Genomic DNA, 24,770 nt, shown 5'->3' on the forward strand with positions numbered 1-24,770 from the left:
TAAATATTGTATGGGTGATATAGTCTGAATATGTTAAAGCATGTCTTCCCTCATCAAAGAAGCCACACCATACAAATAACGTCCCGACCCGCGTTTCGACGTTAAGGCTCTTCTAGGCTCTTGTCATTCTTATCAAAAAAATAAACCACGTACATAAAACACTTTAGCTTGTTGAATTGTTATATAAGTAAAGATTTCATATTACAAAAAATGCAGATTTCAATGTAAATTGGCTCATCTATAAATTCACTTTGTTACACCCCCTGAGAAAAGGCAGTGTTTACATTACTGCCTAGTAATATCTCGAGAGGCAGTCACTCAGATGGCCACTAGAGGTGCTGCCTGGGTGTTCAGCGTCCCCACGCTCTGCATAGAAGTCTGTGATTGGACAGCCACAGAAAGTCTGGCCGTGGTTAGGTAGGGAGGGCTTGCATAGGCCCTAAATCAAAACAATCCTAAATCAAAACATTTTCAGTATAGAGGTATTATTTTAATACACACAGGTTTTCAAAATTCCGCCTCTCCCAAGTTGTCCCTCGACATAAAAACATGACTTATTTATAGAAAATATAATAAAAAATATACTAAAGAAATATATACTCTATAAAATGAAGAAAAATAGAAAACAGTTCGTCAATTTCTATGTTTTGATTTAGTATCTAATTTTATATATATATTTTATTTATTTATTTATTTTCCCTTTTATTTACACATTTTTCCTTATTAGAAGTGTATTTGTCCTATCAATTATTTTTTAAAATAAAGTAGCTTTTTAAACAAAAGATTTTTTGCTTATCAGATACAAATACATCTGCATATTTTACGCATGATATTGAGAATTTAAACAGATTCAAGGTTTTCCTAATGTCTGCCTCCTTCAGAGTTGTCTTATTTTGATATCCATGTCCCTATCCTCCACCTTGGTTAGACAAATGATAACGTCAGTCTCCTCCTAGAAAACACTTTGTCATCTTTACAATTAAAGTTGGGTTGCGTGCCAGCGTGAAACTTAAAGTTGGAGGAAAACATTTGGAAACCTCATCCTATCAGGAAGGACCAACCAACCCACACCCACCGAACCATCAATGACTGAAGGGGAATAGCCCTATTTAAAGGACTGGGGGAGAGGGGGATATTAGGTTGCTAGACATTTTATTGTGTTATTGCTTTTATTTTATATATTATTATGCGTGGATGCATGGAATAGCCTTCCAGCTGAAGTGGTAGAGGTTAACACAGTAAAGGAGTTTAAGCATGCGTGGGATAGGCATAAGGCTATCCTAACTATAAGATAAGGCCAGGGACTAATGAAAGTATTTAGAAAATTGGGCAGACTAGATGGGCCGAATGGTTCTTATCTGGCGTTACATTCTATGTTTCTATTGTTGTCCCTTAAGAAGTCCACAGTAGTGGAAGAAACGCGTTGGACGAGATTTTATACTATGATTGTTATTTTATCCATTTTGTACGGAATAAATCGATATGAAGCTTGGAAAGAATCCTAGTCTTCTGATTTATCCTGAACCGATCCGCAGTAAGAGGAATTGAGAGAATGTATTAGCCCCCCAGCCTATACCAGGGGAGGCACCCCAAGGCGCAGTTTATATGGACACACTGGGAGCGCAATCTGTAAAGCGCAATTCTTGCTGTAACAAACTGTATTTCACTATGTTTGGTTTATTTTTTCCTTTGTAGAAGCTTAGCGAATTCCCAAATATTGTTTGTTTCACGCTGTATAAAAGGGATGATAGCCTAGGGAATATCACCAGGGAAGCTAAGAGTAAATTTACACTGTGTAAATTGTGGTAAGTTAACATATTTCCCCAGGAGTTTAAGTTTTTCCCCTTTTTCAATCTCCACCAACGATGATAATGGTGAAGAAAAGGTGACTCCATTGTATCCCCTTTGTAATACCTACTGTTCTAATATCTAGGATATAGTGTCTCACCTTTGATCTCACAAATGTCAAACTGGAACACTGACAAGCTATGGTATATCTTTTCAAAGGAATTAAACACCTTAACAAAGGAGCAGACAATGGTGGAGGGAGGCACGAGATATCTATGTATAAACGCAAATCACACAAATCACACAATAATACATAATTCCACCTTATATCTCTAAACTCAATATAAATGGGGTTTATGTCATCATATTCTATCATATACCATATCTATCATATACCATCAATTGCCAGATTGCTTCAGGCTATATGGATACATATAGCCTGAAGCAATCTGGCAATTTTAGAAAAACGTATGTTGGACTTCCTCGATGTCTGTATAAAATTGTATTCTGACATACTTTTTATTTGAGAATCTGGCCTCAAGGTGCCCAAAGCTGACTATTTAAGCTCCCCAGGTCACATCACTTGATCTTTCTATAGGCTTTCCATAGGCTTATGTAGCTGAGCTAAAAATGACTAGTAATCTCTGATTAGCAGAATATGGCTATTGCTAGCCTTTACTAATCTCAAGGTGTCATTTTATGGTACATTCAGACTCATTCAGAGTTCTTTGAAATTATTGTTCGATGTTTAGCTACCAAAGTAAAAATGTTTTTATGAGAACTAATGGTACACTTCTTAAAGGATCCGTAAACAAAAAAAACATTCCGTGGGTCAGAAAATGAAATTCCTCCCTCTTTGGAATCGGAGGTCGTCCAAAGACTTTGTGGCAAGCAATTTCCTTCCCAACCCTTTTCCTCCTCCCCCTGTAAAAGTCCCCCCAGACAAAGTGTTACATTTGCTACAAAAAAGGAGTTCGAAAGGACTCTAGTTTTTACTGCCCTTCCTGCCCATCTCAAACTGCCCTCTGCATAACAGACAGTTTTAGAGTCTACCATACAGAGCTAAACTATTGAATCACTCTGTATGGGACTTTGGTATTTTGTTTGATTATTCTGGATTACTCTGTCCCGATTACTCTTTGTTAGCTGCCTGTTATTATTATTATTATGATATTTATATAGCGCCATTAAATTCCGCAGCGCTTTACAATGGGTGGGCGACCAGACATGTAGTTGTAACCAGACAAGTTGGACACCCAGGAACAGAGGGGTTGAGGGCCCTGGTCAATGAGCTTACATGCTAGAGGGAGTGGGGTAAAATGACACAAAAGGTAAGGATAGTATTAGACTAGTGACAGTTGCAGAAGAGGAATCAGTCAGAAGCTATTAACAGTTTAATTGATAAATTTATGAAGAAGTGGGTTTTTAACGATTTTTTGAAGGAGTGGAGACTGGGTGAGCATCTAACGGAGGAGGGAAGCGAGTTCCACAGGAACGATGCAGCCTTCGAGAAATCTTGAAGGCAAGCATCAGAGGTGGGAGTACGGACAGAAGTTAGCTTGTTTTATTGACTACTCTGACTTCTGGACCCCCCTGACCTTCTCCTGTCCCTGTTTACATTAAACCCAGCCATTATAAAGTGGCGATACCAAACAACTCAAAATACTACATTTGGAAAACTTGTTGAAATGGCATGCCATCATGGGGGAAATTTGTTTTCTTAGGGTGCTATGTTCTTTCAAAGACAACATATGCCCAGAAAATCACTTAATCAATTTTACAAGTTAAAAAGGGCATATAATATATTTGGCCTTGTCATGGGGGGGCACTGTTATAATTATGAGACGGTGTGTAATAAACATACTTTATTGCACTAACACATTTCAGAATTATGACATTTCTGTGAAAATGGAATTCATGTGTGGGGGAAACATATGAAAATGTAACCAATAACTGTAACCAGCATTTGTGATAAAGTGACCAGACCAGACAACTCAAAACATGCCATTTGGAATACCCTGAGTTGCCTACTTTTAAAAATGTTATGCCATCATGGGGGTAATTTTCTTTGTTAGGCTACCACACCACCTCAAAGGCGACATTGACCCAAAAAATAACTTTTTCTGTCAAAATTACAAGTTGAAAATAGCATCCAATATGTTTGGCTCTGTGAATTCCCTTCCCAAAAACCAGGAAAACTGGTACATGGGGTATTGTTGTTTGATCATGTAATTTCCCAAAACCAAAGAAAACGTGTATATTGGGGATACCGTTGTACTCATGAGACATCGCTTAATAAAAATAAGAGTGTTTTAGAACAGTAAAACGCATAATGACGATGATATCATCAGTCAAAGTGCATTTCTTTGTGTTAAAAATTATAGAAAACAATAAAAACACCAACTTTGGCCACACTTTGTGACTAGTCACTAGAAAATACGTACCCCGTTTTGAATACCCTGGGCTGTCTAGTTTTGCAAATGGAATGGTATGCCATGATGGGGTAAATTTCATTCCTGGATGGCCATGTCACAAAGGCAACACAGGCCCAACAAACCAATCTGGCAAATTCCGATGAGTCAAAACTGAAAAGGGCAAGGCATATATTTGACCCTATAACTTTGCAAAATACCTCAAACCTGTACATGGGGGGCATTGTTGTACTCGTGAGACATCGCTGAACACAAATATGTGTACTTTATTGCAGTAACAGCTAACAGTATTGCGACATTCACAGTTAAAATGCCATGCAGGACTTGGAACATAACAACAGTTTGTAATATCTCAAACACTTTTAGATTTTATTCAGATAAAATTATGTTTTATATAACCATATTTAATGTGAAATGAAAGCCCTATTTCACCCGAACAAAGTGATATATAATAAGTGTGGGTGCACTTTATATGAAAGAGGTCAATTATGGTTGAACAGACATGTAGCTCAAACTGTAGGTTTTGTTTTGGTTCAGACATTTGACATGTGCACCGTCGTTATTCGGCAGGTGCTAATTAAACCTTAACTTAAATAAGACACAGACACCGTTTATACTGTTGGAGTATAAAGTCCACAGCTTTATTAATTATTCTTATATCTATAAATAAATTAACATATTTAGGGTCATTGTCACAACTGACATTATGTTACTATCCCCACACACAATCCCCCTGACAATGACCCTACCACCTGAACAATAAATAACATCCAAATAACATTTAACTTGTAACACACTGCCTACCAAAGAGGCCCCAGCTCCATAAGTTAACTGTAGGGGTGTACCCCAGACACCCCTACACCCCTAGGTTCGTAGCCACCGAAGAGCTCGAACCTACCAACCTTATTTCCATCTGGCCTACTCCAGCCTAGACCTTGGCCTGTCCACTTCCAACTCCACCAAAATTCCGACTTTAGCACGCCCTGTTCCCGCCGCTGTGACCAAACGGGAAAAACACCTCAACAACTAGGGAGGGTGGGAGGGACAATTAACAGGTAAGTGAGGCTCTGATTAAAATGGCCACTCTCTAAGATGGCCGTTATTTAAACTAACCATCCTCCCCCCTCCCCCCCCCCACAGTATTATCCTAAACCAACCCCAACCACATTACACCTGCCCACTCTCTGGCCCTGTCAAGGCCCACTCCTCCCACTGCGTTGTTCCATGGTCTCCAGGACAATTGCTCCGTCCTTAAGTAGTTAAGGGTTAAGTTATGCAGCGTGGGGTAGAGGTGGCATATTCCACAGGTGTGAGAGAACATCCACCCCTCCCCACTTGGGTGAAGTGAAAGAACACCTAGGTTTATGAAGGTCGGGAAACATTACGAGATTAAAAAGCAGAGAGTTAATTTTGTGTTTGCCTAGTTCATAAAAACTTCACAAATTATTCTAAACATTAGTAACTAATCCAGACTGGATTTCCTTTGTTATGAATACATTACTTATTTAATGCTCTATGGCGTAATTCCACAAGTGGTTTATTTATTTTCATAGTTTGACTTTAACTAGTCAGGGACATTGGTACTGAGATGAACTTGGAAAAAGCCCTGTCAATGAAAACTGGCTTGCGTTAAGCTTCACATCTACCCATTGAAAGTACGCTGGCTGTTAATTATTGCAATAACCTTTAGATGTGAAGAGCCTGAGTATCTTTAGTTTAAAGTCGTTGCATGCAACGAGCAGCGCTAGAACACATTTTAAATGATATCTGTTGAATTATGTTTGGTGCTCGAATATTGTTACAAATTTGAAATCAATGGTGGACACCACTTTAATTCCATATATTTTCCCGGCCTTCCACCATTTCTTATATTAATTACCTAATCATTCCACTGATCCTCCTTCTGTTGAAAATATCCGTCTACTTTCCACTTACATTCTCCATTTATCAGTCGATGAAAGATTTGCTTCCTCTGCCTATTTCTCAGTTTTCGTTCTTCATTTCAGGTCCTCTTGTTCTGTTTAGTTATTTCCAGTCCCAATCTCCTATTTCAAAGTTCCCCCATCTCTGTGTACATATTAGCCACTAATGGAGTATTCATTGTGAAAACTGATATTCAGTTAAAAATATAATGTCCCTCTGCATCTGTAGATCGTTTTATTGATGAATGACACTGAATGCATACAACGATTCCCTTTGATACTCAACTCTATGCGCAGAGAGCAGGACCTAAATAATCCAAGCGTTGTTGGCTAAGGATAACAGGCTCCTAGATTTTTCCTCATCATATCATTGTGTGTTGGGTCCAGAAAAATGGAAGAGGCATCCCCAGGATCCCATAATAACCAATCAGGTGCCCACAAATACTTTTTTTTTCTCTCACTACCTATGTTTGAAGGTTTTCAGGCACAGATCACACAATGCTTGCCTCATCTCCTATTGCTATAGGGAAGGCAAAGTTTAATAATGGACTATGGTTTACACGCTCCTTTTCCCCAAATATTGTGCTGGCCAATTCATCCAGTACTGGGTTAAACCCAATCCTGGCTATGTAGAGTAAAAAATTTCTCAATACCCTCCCTGTCCCCCAATAATAAAATAAAATGTTGGGAGGGGGGCGTGGCCTAGACACTGATGGAGTAGGACGCATATTTCCTGAGCTCCTAGGCCCCAACTCGTGCAGCACGCTTTCAAAGCACTAAATACCCACATTAATGGGGAAATCAAAGAGATTGACAACCTCTGGACAGGCAAAAGCACCCTCCACGCGGCAACAATCCGGCCCGATGGACTAATTTTTATCCACACCGCACGGCTTACACGGCACGGGGGACCAGGAGGCCCCGCCACCACCGTCCCCCAGTTCGGACAGTCAGGCGGGCTCGACCCCCGACTCACCCCCACGCGGCTCCCTTGCCCAGATCTCGGCAGATTTGGCAGCAATCACCGCCAACATGATGACGCGGGCGGACAAGAAGTACCTGGTGGCCGAATTGCGAGCGACCATCAGGGAGGAGATCGCGGCCGTCAGGACAGACCTCACAGCATTAGAGCAGCGGGTTGATGACCTGGAGGCAGACCGACTGCAGTCCGCACAACACCAACTGACCTCTGATCTGGCTGCCACGAGACAAGGTAACATCCTCCTTGATCTCCGCCGTCAGGTCAAAGACCTGGATAACAGGGGGCGCCGGAACAATATCCGGATAAGGGGCATACCGGAGGCAGACGACGAAGATCCCCGAGAGCTCCTGACAGGTCTGTTCCACCAAATACTGGGAGAAGCTGCCCCATCTGACTTTGTCATTGAAAGGGCACATCGGGCCCTTAGAGCACCGAGGAGTGACGGCCAGCCCAGGGACATCATATGCCGCCTGACATCCTTCCACCTCAAAGAAAGCCTCATGCAGGAATCCAGAACACAGCACAACATAACCTTCATGGATGCACAGGTGTCCCTGTACCATGACCTCTCCACTATCACACTGGATGCACGCGGGGCCCTGCACCCTTTAACCAGCATGCTGCAGGAACAGAGGATCCGGTACAAGTGGGGGTTCCCCTTCAGCCTACAAGCCAGGGTGGATAATACCTGGCACGTTATCCACTATCCACTGGTACCCATGGACAGTATTTCTGTCTCAGAGGGCCGCACAGACGGGACCAAGAAGGAATGAGGGGAGGAGAGGGGGCACCCCCATGGAGCTTCCTTAGAGGCACGCAGGGGCCCTGCATCATAGGTCTGCTCACGCTACTACCCTTCCTCCCCCACACCCCCCCCCCTTTTTTTTATTTTTTTTTATTCTTTCTCTCTCTCTTCTCTTCTTCTCCCTCTCTCCTGTTTCGGTCCTATACATGAAACCAAAGCACAAACAACCGGCAAATATACCATCCAACGAGTGTTGCCAACACCAGAACCGTCAACATACACAAACAAAAACAGCTACCCCACAACGTACCATATCACCCACGACAGCATACACAGACACCCACAGGTAACCGATAACAGGACGCAGACGGATTATAGATCAAACACAAGCATAGCCACATAACCGAGAAGCGGCAAAACCCATGCCTGAGCAGACGATCTCGACCGTCTCACAAACCCAGGGCACAGCACGCTCAGGCGAGTGACTCGGGGACTTTATGTGACAGCCCCTGCTCAACATGCCCACCTGGGCATACGATCAACTACTACAAAAGACGAATAAGAAAACGATTATAGAAACCTGTAGTGTCAAGCCTAACATAAGCCGCAATAGGGACACAACGGGTCCCTTAAGACACCCACGCCAACTCAGCATAGTTCCATGCACTAGCAAACCCAACCACTTGCAGACCGGTAACACGCCCCGACGAAACGCCATAATACCACACAGTGACGCATAGAACCCCCTGCCCAGAGTCAAAAGCTATTGAGGCAACAAGACTGCGGCCGACATCGATATCCAGGGCGTTAGGCCCCGACAAGCACCCTATTTGCAATACAGTGTCTTTTCTCTAGCCAACAAGCAGCCCACATACTCCACTGACTCTGCCGTTTTGGATGGCACACTCGGACAGCACGAGCACATGCCCCAAGACACTGCTATGCATATCGTTCTATGTTCCCAAGTTAACTTGTAATCAACGAGTATTAATAAGTTGTTAATGTTGTATTGTTACTACGTGATTGCATCGCGACTACTGCCGCACAACCCTTTGAAAAAAGGGCGCACTTAAACCTCTATGTTTATAACTTGCATAGCCAATGTCTCCATATCTTATAACTGTGAGAAAACTAAATAAAGAATGTCAAAAAAAATATATAAATAAATAAATAAAATGTTGGAAGTGTTCTAAAAGTTTGCATTAAAATCCCACTAAGCATATTAGTCGTTTTCATTGTTTTGGAAAATGTGACAAATATTAGAACTGTCTTTAGAACTTGCCTCTTGCCCTTTCCTCGTCTTACGCAGATATTTTAATTTGCCCGTCTGTGCCATTTCGGCCTTACCATGTGCCCATACTTTAAAATACTGCATAGAAAATAGTTTCTTTAATGTCAGTTTTCAGCCTAGAGCATTACATGGCCCTATTCCATTATTAGAGAAGTTGTGAAGTGTATGACATGTTATGTAAATGCACTGTTTACCTCTCTAATACTGAGAGGGTTGATGTCTACTGGTTCCACTTCAGTTGTCAGCTGATTAAAAATAATTCTAACCGTAACTGTATAATTTTACCATTTGGCACTGCATTAAAGGGGAAACTAGACATGAAGAGATTTAACAACAAACTGCAAAGTATACTGTATATAATGAAAGTTTAACCCCTTAAGGACATATGACAAAAATATTCCGTCATGATTCCCTTTTATTCCAGAAGTTGTGTCCTAAGGGGTTAAATCAACAAATGCACCATTGACAAGAATATTGTACTCAGGTGTCACCGAACCTTAGCTCACTCCTGCCTTTCCCACTTGATTGTATCTTTTACTGGTTTCTGGATATCTGTTATCCTGACCCATGGATTGAGCTTTCCATATATAATAATTGTCACTTGCCTTAAACAAATCACTTTTGTTGCTGCCCCCCGTGTTGTCGTTTACCTTTTGTGCCATTTCTCCCTGTCATTCAGTTGGTGGACTCCTCATACAGGTGTGCACCAACCTGCTCCATCACTCAACACTCATGGTCAGCTATGGAACCAGTTTCATTACTATAAAAAGCCCTAATTTGTCAGATGGCTCTCATTATAAGGCAGACCAAAGGCTGCTAGCGTATGATAACCAAGCATGTAGGTTACATTGTAATCTATCAAGTTCAACCTTTAAAATATATCTTTTTATGTTGTTGAATCAAAAGAAGGCAAAAAATAACCAAAAACTCCAGTGGCTAGTCATCAAGAGAATTCTCACAAAACACAGATTGTATCAAATACATGGATGATAATTTTATTATATATTGATATGGTAATAATAAATATTAGTCTATGGGTTAAAGGAGCACTATAGTGCTAGGAAAACAAACTCGTTTTCCTGGCTCTATAGTGTTAATAGGACCCCCACACACTCAGAGTCCCATTCCCCCTGGGCTGAAGGGGTTAAAACACCTTAAGCCACTTACCTTTCTCCAGCACCAGGCTCCCTCGGCGCTGGGGAACTCTCCTCCCTCTGCCGACATTGCATTCTCCATGCTTTCCTATGGACGTCCAGCTTCTTCTCACTGTGATTTTCAGTCAGTGAGACAACCACTAGAGGCTGGATTAACCCTCAGTGTAAACATAGCAGTTTCTCTGAAACTGCTATGTTTTCAGCTGCAGGGTTAACTCTAGATGGACCTGGCACCCAGACCACTTCATTGAGCTGAAGTGGTCTGGGTGCCTATAGTGGTCCTTTAAATGACCAACATATGCAGTGGTCTGACAGTGAAAGAAATGATGACATGTAAAGGAAAGCCCCACCGAGTCTGGTTCATTTCACTGGATTGAGTGCAGCCTTCCTAAAACTTTCGAATTCATAACATTTTGGTGTACAATGTAATTTTAGCAATATTCTGGTAACATTCCAATAGGAAAGATGAGACCTACAATTGTTATACAATCCACTATATACAGGTCGGTTTAAAATTGTCATAGCTGATTACCGTTGATTCTGCACATTACTTTCTTTTTTTAATATATTCTTTAATTAGTTTGTGCAATTTATAACAGAGTCGCTTGCTATGCCAAAATGACATAAGCAGACACGTCAGACATAAATATAGGATATAGAGAGGAATCAAAGCTGTTATGTCCTAGGCAGTGGTTCCCAACCCAGTCCTCAAGTACCCACTAACAGTCCAGGGTTTAGAGATTATCCAGTTGTGTCTAAGGTGTTTTTAGAAAGAGAAAAAAAAAAACACTTTAGACACAACACGGTAATCCCTAAATCCTAGACTGGTAGGGAGTATTTGAGAACTGGGTTGGGAACCCCTGTCCTAGGCTAAAGATAACTAGATAAAGTATTCAGGCAGAAATGATGGCCTAGACACATAGGTATGTATACAAGCGAATGGACATCAGAGGGTATTAAAACATACACTAATAGGTGGCCAACGCGTGCATCCCCAGAGGAAAGGAAGGAACATAAATTTGTCCCTGAGGGAATGGGTCCCCACTCCAAGCCTGAAGCCATGTTAAGTACCACCAAATGTAAACAGCATCCGGATATAGTTGTAACATGATAGCAAAGGGTCTTCACATTGATCGAATAGAATTACTCTCCACAATTAGAACATTGTACCCACATCTGTCCAAAGTATACAGGGCTCGAAAAACATGGACAAACCTTGAGAAAAACACGTCTTTCATAATGATTCCTTACTGGAGAGATAATGAGTGAACAGCACACAGTTTGATAACTTTTATTGGCAAATAACCTAATACGTTAATATTTGTAATAGATCAATAAATACTAGGGTCATATCACGTTCAGGAGATTTTATGATGTTTTTGTGTTATACACTGTACGCGTACAATCTTATAAATATGAAACGTGACCTTAGAAAGGGTTATAAAGAATGCATACTTTGAGGTTTTTACCTGTTTTGCACCTTTTGTTTTTTAAGTTTGCGTTCTACTATTTGTGATGTAATATACCAATTATTGGGAGACTCCCCATGCGATGAGCTCCGTACTCACTCTGCGCACACATTTGGAACATATTTATGTATTGTTTGTTTTGTGAGTGTATTAAATGACACTTGGTGTGGATATTGCTCAGTATTTAGGTTCACAAGCAGGTCCACCATCGGGGACACAGAACTGAAGTGTAAGGAAACAGAAGGGAGGCTACAAATAATTTGTATGGTATGTGATTTAATTTGTTTACCTGGCAAGACTTTTGCAAGACCCCAAACTTTTCTGACGGCTGTTCTATTCACGGGTAAATTACTCACATAACATAAATGAAAGTTACATGTATTTTCTTGTGCAATGTCTGCATTAACTGTAACAAATCTTTGGGTTTCCTGGTGACTGTGCCACGATGTCTGTGTCTTTTATGTTAGAAATGCCTGCGTTTCAATCACAGTTGATGTTATGTAGCAAACCTTTTTCCTGTGTCGTGCCGGTCTTGTCATTGCTGGCCCCACCTCTATTCCCTTAGGAAAGCATTTGAAGGCTATTGTGCATGAGGAGGTGCATTGAATCAATGCATCTTTATGAGGAATATTCAGCACCTCCATGCAGAGTGTAAAGATTTTGATGATCTCAGTCATAGAGGCAGAGACCAGCACGACGTTGGAAAAAAAAAAGGTGAGTAAAACACTATTTTTAAAAACACACACAGACACCACGACTGACACACACACACACCATGACAGACACATACACACCACGACAGACACACACACACCACGACAGACACACACACACACCACGACAGACACACACACACCATGACAGACACACACACACCATGACAGACACACACACACAGACATGTGGGTGTCCTGCGGCCGCATGGAGAGCTTGGATGTCGGCCGCAGGGGAAGCTCTTCTTGCGGCCGCTGGGGGAGCAGGCTGTTCTGTCTCTGCTCCCCCTCCCTCGCGTGCAGCTTAATGGTCTCTTTCTAACATGCGAGGGAGGGGGAGCAGAGACAGAACAGCCTGCTCCCCCAGCGGCCGCAAGAAGAGCTTCCCCTGCGGCCGACATCCAAGCTCTCCATGCGGCCGCAGGACATCCACATGTCTCCCCGGCCCCAGGTGCCGACGGCCCACCTGGAAATTTCCCGGTATCCCGGTGGGCCAGTCCGGCCCTGCACACAGACTGCTGAATACATACGCAAAGACTGCTGAATACATACACTCACTGCTGAATAAACAAACACACACATCAAACAGCCCTCCCTCGTTCATCGGCAACACCGAGGATTCAGTCCCTGACATTTTAGACATTAGGAAAGGGTATACTGCCCTTTCCCGGTCTATTTTGTATGCTTTGTGCAGCCCCAAAAACACTGTGGGCGGAAGTAATGCACCTAGTTAACACTTTTGTGACTGTAACCATTTCCCTTTTCTCTAATGTATCATAGTCCACATATGTGGTAATAGTGAATCTGACTACATGGGACATACAGCAGAGATGGAACTTTAAAAAAAATAAAAATTTGGTCCTACATCCTCCTACTCTGACTTCATACATGAAGTCCTGAATTATTTTCTATAATCCTGAAGGTGATGATTATCAGCCAGTTAAATCCATGTGTTATTAGATTGAGATTTATTATTTAGCAGAGCCTGTCCATCCACTGGTGTCCTGCTACACTCCCCTTATGCCTCACTTACCTGATCTGTAGGCTGTCCCTCCCCCATGCCTCACGTACCTAATCTGTAAACTGCCCCCATGCCTCACTTACCTAATCTGTAGGATGCTCCCCATGCCTTACTTACCTGATCTGTAGGCTGCCACCCCCATGCCTCACTTACCTGATCTGTAGGCTGCCACCCCCATGCCTCACTTACCTGATCTGTAGGCTGCCACCCCCATGCCTCACTTACCTGATCTGTAGGCTGCCCCCATCTCTCACTTACTTGATCTGTAGGCTGCCAACCCCATGCTTTACTTACCTGATTTGTAGGCTGTCCCCATCTCTCACTTACATGATCTGTAGGCTGCCCCCCACCCCTCACTTACCTGATCTGGAGGCTGTCTCCCCCCATCCCTCACTTACCTGCTCTGGAGGCTGTCTCCCCCCCCCCCATCCCTCACTTACCTGATGGGGTACCTACCCCCCCTTGCTCCTTTGTGAGGACGCTTATGACTACCTCACCAGTAAGTGTTCCTGGACAAGACACCCAACAATATATATCCACCTACCATAGATTGTAAGCTCATTTGAGAAGGGCCTTTCTCTAATTCTAAAGTGCTACAGAACATGCTGGAGCTATATAAATACTAATAATGGCATGAGTGCACTTTTTTTTGCTTGTTTTTTGCTACTGCAAATCGTATGTTGAAGGACTGCGTGCTTTCAGTAAGTACTGCTCATATGTTGCTCAAGAAGTAAGAGAAATGTACACTCAGCGTAGATATTGCCATTTTAGAATGATCTGATTTCTTACCTGGGATCTGCTGGGCGTTTCTCTAGGAGAGCCGGAAGCTCTAGCTAGGAGCTTCCATTGCGTCTCTTGAGTTAAGTGCGGCAGTTACCCGAGGTAAGAAGTCAAACCATTCTAAACTGGTTTAAATACATTGATGACATTGGGGGGGGGGACCAGATGATGTAGTGGTTATGATGTTTGGCGTATTCAAGTAAGCTGTGACCTATATCCACAGCAAATGGATAAAAAATACAATTTAGTTTTATATTTTCAATAGCTTAACTTTTTTTTTTTTTTATATTTGAAGATTTTTATTTTTCAGATACATATAAAACAATACGTTGCAAATAGATGGTGAAACAGAAGTGTAAGATTACAGTACATCATAAATCACTAACAATAAACACTAACGTTAATGATAGGCTTGAATGGTGCAGGATTACATTACAGTTTATGAAAATTGTGTTTGTGGTATGATTAATAATCAAAATTGGCATACAATTAAAATATCTCTAGGTCCATTTTATACATCTTTTGGGCAGTTAAAACCGTAATAATGTGGTGGTCGTGGTGGGTGGTTAACAGCAAGGGTGACATTAAGGTTGGTTCAGTTCCAGTCCCAGTAGAGAGTCAGTTTCTGTTTCTGTTAGGGGACATTAGAGGGCTACAGTTTTGCAGTTTGCGTTCATTGTTTAGCAAAGTTGTAGGGTTGTGTCAGATTTGGGTTACCTCCAGGGTCGTTGGGGTGTATTATTCTAAACTGTTCTGGATAGGATGGCAATTAATGTCATAAGTCGTAGCGTTTCACAGTCGATTAGCCTGTAGGAAGTTATTCCATGGTTCCCATGTTTGTGTGAACTTGCTGTAGTTTTTAGTTTTAGCAAATGTTAGTTCTTCCATCTGTTCAACTCCCTCGACTCTCTGTGTCCATTCCATCACCGAGGGTGCTTGTGGTTGTTTCCAATATTTGGGAATTAATTGTGTCGCGGCCATAACAAGATGATTAAATAAGAGGCCTTTTGGTGAGAGTGTGAAGATGCAGTGTTCGGGAGAGAGTGGAATCGAAACGCCCATAATTGATTGTATAAGAGTTTGTATTCTAGCCCAAAATGTCTCTATCGTGGGGCATTATGTTGGCATCTCCAGCATACAGCTGGGGTTGTAATATGGATTTTGTGGATTTTCATTGGTGTGTAGTGCCAACAGGAGATACGCTTATAATTACTTTCTTGGGTTGCTAATGAGGTAATGCATTTGTGTACCGAGTGTAGAATGGACCTCCAATGTTGTTGAGAGAAGTCTGTTTGAAATTCTTCTTCCCATCGTTTAGTATAAGTAGGAAGATCTGGGTCCTGTGTATCTCTAATTAATTTGTACATGGTGGTAGTTTAACTTTTTTATATGCATTCTATATGTGTGTTTATTGCAGCAGTTACGGTAGATTACAGAAAACTGAGCTAATAATAATAATAATATGTAGAAAGAGTTGACAAATTCTACCTTCTAGGTGATGCTGATATAGTTGTTAACCAATGGCTTTACGTCTTCCAGGCTATATTGTAATTTTATTTTATCATGTTCCTTTTAGTTTGGGAACAGATTGTAATTAAAGGAAAGATTGTGTAGATCTGACACAGTTGCTGTTGATTTTACTGTATAAATAAATTCCAGTCTAACAACAACAGAACTCCAGATTGCATATTAAGGACAGCTTCATAACATGCTTTTTATTTATTTAACATACATAAAGAAAATGGTGTCTTTCCCAGTAGGTATTATTTTTGGACTTCTGTAGATATTACCAGACAAACCTTGCCAGGCCAATTCTAGATAGTTAACTTTAAAAGGTCTGTACAGAAATGGTCCTCAAAATCTACCTTCAAGAACAATCATCAGACCAGGTTTCGGGACTGGTTTAGATTTTAGGATTCATTTCGAACTGAACTGCAAAAAAAATTCTATATTTGGGAATAAATTATTTCACTAAACTGAATTTTCTTGCCGTGTACCAGTCTGCTATGGTTCCCAACATGTCAATGACTAGCCCTACTTTAGAGTCCATAATTAAGTTATTTAGTGGTCTTCTCACTGATATCTTCAAATATCTCTTCAACACCTCTAACATGTAAACAAATTGATCCCCACGTACATAGTAGAGACTAAATAATTTCTCAGATGGAAGAAGTTTTTTGGGGGCCACGGTGACTTTGGCAAAGCTGAATCCAAATCACCTCATTGGGGTTTCTGTTTTTAGGAGGTATCAAAAGGAACTTCCTGAATGTGGCAGACATCACAAAATGCCAGTAGACAACTTAGGTTGGAAATACAATACTAAGCTTCAATAAATCTCCTTATTGTAATAATTTTTTGGGTTTTGTCTTGCAGTTAGTAAAAACAGCAGATTTGGACCCTCGTGAGAACTATGTCGTGGGATCCCACCCCCACGGGGTGCTTGTGGCTGGAGCATTTACCAATTTTTGCACAGAGGCAACTGGATTTCCTGACCTTTTCCCAGGAATTACTCCTTATCTCCTGATGTTACCTCTATGGTTCCGAGCTCCATTTTTCAGGGACTACATCATGAGTGGGGGTAAGAACATTATACGAAAATAGTAATGTACATCTTTAATTTTTTTTTTTCGATCATTTGTTCGGTTGATGTAACTCATATTCTGTTGGATTTGTCCAAAAGGCACTCAGACCACTTCATCTCAATGTTGGAATTCAGTGTTACTGTCATTTTAACATTTAAATTTATAACATTGCCATTTCGTGGAAACAGCAATGTTTATAGTGCAGGGTTAAACACATCTCTAGTGGCCCTATTCTTGACAGTCACTGGAGGCACTTCCTCCTCTTCACATTCAAATGTAGCTCATGGAGAGCATTTGATTAGATGGGCTGGCGTTATGCCGTCCATGCGTATCTCACCTCCAATCTTTCTCTATGAGATGAGATCACTGAATACATCAGGAAGCATGATGCAGCAATGTGTCTCAGTGAGATGAGTGGTATGTACAAGCATTGTCATCTATCTGTCTATCTATCTATCTATCTATCTATCTGTCTATCTATCTATCTGTCATATGTCTGTCTGTCTGTCTTTCTGTCTTTCTATCTATCTATCCATCTATCATCTATATATCTGTCTGTCCATCTATCTATATATCTATCTATTTCTATCATCTATATATATATCTTTCTATCATCTATCCATCCATCTATCTATCTATATATATCTTTCTATCATCTATAAATCTGTCTGTCCATCTATCCGTCTATCTGTCTGTCTCTATCATCGAGAAAAAAAGAGAAGCATCAATTTTCAGACCAGAACTGACGCCATGATGACAAGACCCACATGGTCGAAACTATACAATCCATGGCTGGTCTTTGGTCACTGGTCCTTTTGGATCACAGTTCATGGTTTAATTTGGTTTAACAAAGCTGTGTTTAAAACAATGCCATTGCGAAGGGTATCAGTATGAAGTCTGAAACACAATGCCTGTCTGTGCTCATTTGCATATCAAGCTGGGAACTCTGGGATAGTTGTGGAAACATGATTACTAAAATTGCATGTGCCCAAGGGGACTTCTTAATGTCTAACTTGACATATTCCGGTATATACAATGTATATACATATATATATATATATTGCACGTATATGAGTTTAGGGATAATTGACACATTCGTTATCAATACTTTGAACCATCATAGTTGACATCACTAGTATACATAGGAGAATCTCAGCCTGTTAGTTAGTACAGTATTTTATTGATGGTTAAATAGTTAATCACACATGGAAATACATCAATATAAATGCTATATCTTTGTTTTAGTGCCTGAGACCAGGTACCTCAATGATGAGTTAAATAAATATTGGAGCATTTAGGTAACAGTGATATGTTATCCCGTATCCCTGTTACCATGACAAGAAATACGAGGAAGGTTTCATAATGCAGGGAGAGATCTCCATAAAGAGTTATTTAAATACAGGATTGCTACGGTAACTGAGAGATGACATTTGCATTCTTGTAAAAAGGCAGATAACACACTAATAGCTAGAGCCGATTGCTCTGACAGTCTCCCCAAAAATTGCTGTTTAGGGTTTATTAAACAGAACACTGAGAGCTCCTGGGAGTGAAGTTCATGTTTTTTACCATAGTTCCTCTGTTCTTGGGATCGCATATTTCATTCCCACAATTTACTACCATAGATCCCATTTTTTGTCAACATGGACCCGATTCATTAGCAGATATCAAGTTCTCTTTAAAAATATGCATGGCTCCTAAAAGGCAGACATTCACCAAAGTTTGACGACATGGGCGACAAAAAGAGACTCTCTGGCTGCAAAAGCAACAAAGACCTCTATGGGATCAAGTTTCCATGCATTGATAAAGTATTTTAGGGAAAGAACAGACAAAGAAGAGGAGGCCCGGGATCCAACATGGTGCCGTGCACCTTCACTGACAGTTTCACAAACCAATCTCTCTGCTTCTTAGGCGCCTTAAGGCAATGGTGTATTTTGGTTTTGCGCTGCACTAGGCATGAGTAAATCTGGGCACCTCGCTAATCTAAATGTACCAATTTACCCCACCCCTTCCGGTCAAGGCCACACCTCTTCCTGATAAAGACCTGCCTCTTCCTCTTTAGGCTCCACTCTTTCCTCTTAAAACCCCACCTCTTCATACCTAATCATTTTAAGCACATACACTCTCACTGACCCATGCATGCACTTATTGGCGCACACACACTGTTTAACCAACACACACTTTCACTGACAGACAACATGCCCTCACTGATACACATACACTCATTGACAGACAGTCATTGTCTCACACACTGTTTAACCAACACACACGTTCATTGAAGGACACAGACTGACACAAACGCACTCTCAAATACACATGCGCTCACTGACACACACTCTGACAGACACACACACTCAATGCTAAACACACAGACATCACTGACAGACACAGAATCTTACTGATTTGACACACACACACACACACACACATTCACTGACACACACTCATTCATTGAGAGACACACACACTGGCAGACAATGATAGTAACACACACACTCTCAATGAAAAACAGACTCTCACTGATTTGACACACACTCACAAACATACACACTGACAGACACATGCACACACACACACACACACACATACATACACATTCTCTCACACACTCTCAAATATGATTAATATCATTGTTTTATTTTTCCACCCAGCATCCCTACCTTTGGGAGAGCTGGCGTGGATCGGTCGTTGGGGTCCAGTGGGGCTGCTGTGAGGCGGGCGACTGTGTGCACATCAGACGCAGCGAGGGAGCTGTGATCTTCCTGATCTGCTCCCTCGTGCCTCGCAGGCCATCTACTGATGCTGGGAGCCGGAATATGATGTAAATCCAGCTCCTTGCATCAGCAAACGGTGCGTGAGGGAACAGAGCAGGAAGATCATAGCTCCCTCGCCGGCTCTGATGTGAACACAGCCGCCTGCCAGGGGGTACAGAAGATGGTCAGCCAGAAAGCTCTAGGACCCCTGATAACAGAGGAAAGCAGGCGTTTGGGGTGGCATTTTTTTACTGCCCCATGGATAGTGCCTCCCAAGGCAAATGCCTAGTTTGCCTTAAGCTAAATACAGCACTGCCTTTAGGGCCTGATTCAGAACTACGAGACATATTGCAAAAATAAACCTCCAAAGAGGACATAGCCTTCTCTACCCTCAATTTACTTTTCCTCCCTGCCCCTGCCCTATCATTTACTTCCTTTGAAATTCACACTGTCCGCATATTTAAGTCCACTCCTTTAAGAATTGCCATCATCTATCGTCCCTTCCCCCGGTCATCCTAGGCTATTCATTAAACACTTTTCTTTATGGCTATCCCACTGTTTCTCCTCTAACATGCCTTCCCTAATACTTGGGGACTTAAACATCCCAATCAACTGCTCTCTGTAACCTCTTCCTTTGGCCTTACACAGTGGTCTACTTCAGCAACTCATACAGCAGGAAATACTCTTGACCTCATCTTCACCAATATCTGTACCACCTCCAATCTCTCCACTGTTCCATTTCCTTTATCTGACCACCATCTGCTGACCTTTGACATCAGCATATCCCATACCCAAATTTCCCCACCCTCAACTCTCCAATCTCGCAGAAACCTCCACTGCCTTGATCTCCAGCATTTCTCCACCAAACTCCTTTTATCCATCTCAAATCTCACTTGCCCTAACCCTGCAACCTCACTCTACAACTCCTCTCTCTCCTCTCAACTAGACATCCTGGCACCGCCTACATTTAAACGCAGCAAGCATTTCCAATTACAACCCTGGCACACCAAGCTAACCTGATATCTCCAAAAATGTTCAAGAACTGCTGAAAGTTGTTGGAGATAGTCTCACTCCTCCACTATAAATTTATGCCATGCTCCTACACTCTGGCTCTTTCCTATGCAAAACTAAATTACTTCAACACCCTCATAAGCACACTGTCCCGCCAACCCAAATGCCTATTTCACACTTGTAATGCTTTCCTTCGCCCTGCTGCTCCCCATCCTCCTACCACCCTGTCCGCCTCAAACTTTGCCCCTGAGAAGATTTCTAAAATCAGGGAAGAGATCTCTAATGTCTCTTCCTACCCTTCCAATACATCACCCAACCCCATTCCCTCCGCTATTCTATGCTCATTCACATCTACTACAATGGGAGAGGTTTCTTTTCTGCTCCAGTCCACCCCACCACATGTTCCCTGGATCCTATTCCCTCATATCGCATCTGCACTCTTTCTCCCTCTATTGCCCTTCCTCTCACTAAAATTTTAAATCTCTCCCTTTCTACCAGCACATTTCCCTCACCCTTCAAGCATGCAACCATAAGGCTGATTCAGAAAAATCCCAACCTTGACCCCAACTCCCCATCCCACTACCAGCCTATATCGCTACTGCCATTTGCCTCCAAGATCCTTGAGAGAGTTGTGTATGCAAGATTGACTGACTTCCTCGAATCCAACTCTTTGCTTGACCCGCTTCAGTGTGGATTCCGCGCTCGTCACTCTGTTGAAACAGCTGTGACCAAAGTATCCAACGATTTAATCGCTGCTAAATCTCGTGGCCATTACTCTATCCTAATTCTCCTTGATCTTTCTGCTGCTTTCTACAGCTTCTTCTCATTTACGGTATTCTGCTCTCTCCTGGTGCTCCTCCTACCTCTCCCAAAGCTTTTTCAGTGTTTCTTTCTCTGGCTCTCCCTCTTCTCTCCAACCCCTTTCTGTTGGCTTTCCCCAAGGTTCTGTCCTTGGTCCCCTACTGTTCTATATCTATACTGCTTCCCGTTGGTAAATCATTAGCTCATTTGGCTTCCATTATCATTTATATGTAGATGACATACAAATCTACCTGTCATCTCCTGATCTCTCTCCGCCCATCTTGACTCGTGTTTCTGACTGCCTCTCTGCGATTACCAACTGGATGGCTGCTCACTTCCGTAAACTCAACCTGTCCAAAACAAATTTTCTCCCTCAAGTGTTGCTACTCCTGTGTCTGTCTCCCTCCAAGTCAATAGCGCTACCATCACCTTTACCTCACATGCTCACTGCCCAGGTGTTCTCTTGACTCCGACCTCTACTTCACCCCTCATGTCCAGTCGATCATCAAATCCTGCCGCTTCCATCTCAAAAACTTAGCTCGCATCCGCCCTTATTTAACACCAGATGCAGCTAAGGTGCTGGTCCATGCCATTGTTCTTTCTCGCCTTGACTACTGCAATCCCCTTCTCAGTGGTCTTACTTGTTCCCAGATTGCACCGCTTCAATCTACAATGAATGCGGTGGCGAGGCCCATTTTCCTGTCTGTCCGCACCTCCCACGCCTCCCTCCCTCTGTCTTCTAGTTAGATATAGGGCTCAATTTAAGATTTTGGGGCATGCTTACAAGTCCCTACATAATACTGCTCCAACCTACCTTTCCTCCCTAATACACAAATATGTCCCTTCAAGGCCCCTGCGCTCTGTCGAAGACCTACGTCTATCCTCTGTCCGTACTCCCACATCTGATTCTCGCCTCCAAGACTTCTGCAGGGCTGCAACTTTTCTGTGGAACTCCCTTCCCTTTTCTGTTAGACTTTCACCCAATCTCCACTCCTTCAAATCTTTGAAAACTCACTTCTTCAGGATAGCATTTCATGTAAACTGTTAGCAGGTTTTCATTCCCCCCCACCCCCCACCCCCCGCCCCAATGACTTCTTTCCTGCAACTGTCAAAAATAACCTACTAAGTTCTCAGTGATTATTTTTCTATCAACCTATTTTATTACCCCTACTTATACCCTTTGTGTCACTATACCTCACTCCCTCCCGCATGTAAGCTCATTATGCAGGGCTCTCAAGCCCTCTCTTCCTGTGTGTCCAACTTGTCTGGTTACAATTACGTGTCTGTTAGTCCACCCATTGTAAACCGCTACAGAATTTACTGGCGTTATATAAATATTAAAATAATAATATTAGATATCATGCATGTTCTACTGATTGCTATCCTGCATGTTCTATTGGCTGATATCTTACACGTTCTATTGATTGATATCCTGTATGTTTTAATGATTGATATCTTACACGCTCTATTGAATGATATCCTGCATGTTTTAATGATTGATATCTTACACGTTCTATTGAATGATATCCTGCATGTTTTAATGATTGATATCTTACACGCTCTATTGAATGATATCCTGCATGTTTTAATGATTGATATCTTACATGTTCTATTGAATGATATCCTGCATGTTTTAATGATTGATATCCTGTATGTTTTAATGATTGATATCTTACACGCTCTATTGAATGATATCCTGCATGTTTTAATGATTGATATCCTGTATGTTTTAATGATTGATATCTTACACGCTCTATTGATTGATATCCTGTATGTTTTAATGATTGATATCTTACACGTTCTATTGAATGATATCCTGCATGTTTTAATGATTGATATCTTACACGCTCTATTGATTGATATCCTGTATGTTTTAATGATTGATATCTTACACGTTCTATTGAATGATATCCTGCATGTTTTAATGATTGATATCTTACACGTTCTATTGAATGATATCCTGCATGTTTTAATGATTGATATCCTGCATGTTTTAATGATTGATATCTTACACGCTCTATTGAATGATATCCTGCATGTTTTAATGATTGATATCTTACATGTTCTATTGAATGATATCCTGCATGTTTTAATGATTGATATCTTACATGTTCTATTGAATGATATCCTGCATGTTTTAATGATTGATATCTTACATGTTCTATTGAATGATATCCTGCATGTTTTAATGATTGATATCTTACATGTTCTATTGAATGATATCCTGCATGTTTTAATGATTGCTATCTTACATGTTCTATTGAATGATATCCTGCATGTTTTAATGATTGATATCTTACATGTTCTATTGAATGATATCCTGCATGTTTTAATGATTGATATCCTGTATGTTTTAATGATTGATATCTTACACGCTCTATTGAATGATATCCTGCATGTTTTAATGATTGATATCCTGTATGTTTTAATGATTGATATCTTACACGCTCTATTGAATGATATCCTGCATGTTTTAATGATTGATATCTTACACGTTCTATTGATGTCTTTCAATACCTTCAATATGTTCACTATAGGCATGATGGTCTTATTTAGTATTCCAGTGTGATTTTATGTTTTTTTTTCCCTCCAGGTCTGATCCCATCTGACAGGGAAAGTGCTGCATACTTATTAAAAAACCGTAAAGGTGGAAATGCAGTTGTTATCGCTGTGGGAGGAGCCCCAGAATCTTTAGATGCACGGCCTGGAGCTTACACTCTTCTTCTGAAAAACCGCAAAGGTTTTGTTAAACTAGCAATACAACATGGGTAATATCTGCTGTATTTCTTACGTATAAAAAAATATTTAAAGTTAGACTAACAAATATCTAGAATACATGGCAAAAATATATTATAAATTTAAACTGAAATTATATTATTATGCTATGTGTTGTAATGATTATAAATGATTATGTTGTCAAATTATATTTAATACAGTAACATGTTTTATAGGGATATGCATGGGCAAAAAATTAGTTTTGGTTCGGAAATTCGGGTAGGAAAAAAAATTTGAAACTTCAGGAATTCGGCGCTTCCGAAATTCGGCACTTCGGGTCATGGTTAACCTTAACCATAACATAATTCGGGTCATTTTCCCTCCCTCTCTTGTTTTGCCACTTTTCAGAAATCCGAAGCACTTCGGCACTTCCGAAATTCAGCACTTCGGCAACTCGGTTCGGATCGGCACTTCAGACATTTGGAAGCATCCGAATGTCCGAATTGCCCGAATTCACATTCGGAACGAAACAAATTGCACATGTCTAATGTTTTATAAGATTCATGGAGCATTAAAATAACTCCACATTGCATAATATCAGAGAACATATCTTC

The 24,770-nt window shown here is 41.2% G+C and overlaps 1 protein-coding gene across 1 annotated transcript in view; it reads left to right on the forward strand.

Moving 5' to 3' along the window:
* MOGAT2 (monoacylglycerol O-acyltransferase 2) overlaps positions 1 to 24,770 on the forward strand; it is a 108,317-nt gene that overhangs the window by 49,577 nt on the left and 33,970 nt on the right. Inside the window, exons 3-4 of the mRNA XM_063432300.1 lie at positions 16,671 to 16,875; positions 24,035 to 24,209. Coding sequence (XP_063288370.1) covers positions 16,671 to 16,875; positions 24,035 to 24,209 — 380 coding nt within the window. The remainder of the gene's footprint in view (positions 1 to 16,670; positions 16,876 to 24,034; positions 24,210 to 24,770) is intronic.

This window comes from Pelobates fuscus, chromosome 1, assembly GCF_036172605.1.
Source record: "Pelobates fuscus isolate aPelFus1 chromosome 1, aPelFus1.pri, whole genome shotgun sequence".
NCBI lineage: Eukaryota > Metazoa > Chordata > Amphibia > Anura > Pelobatidae > Pelobates > Pelobates fuscus.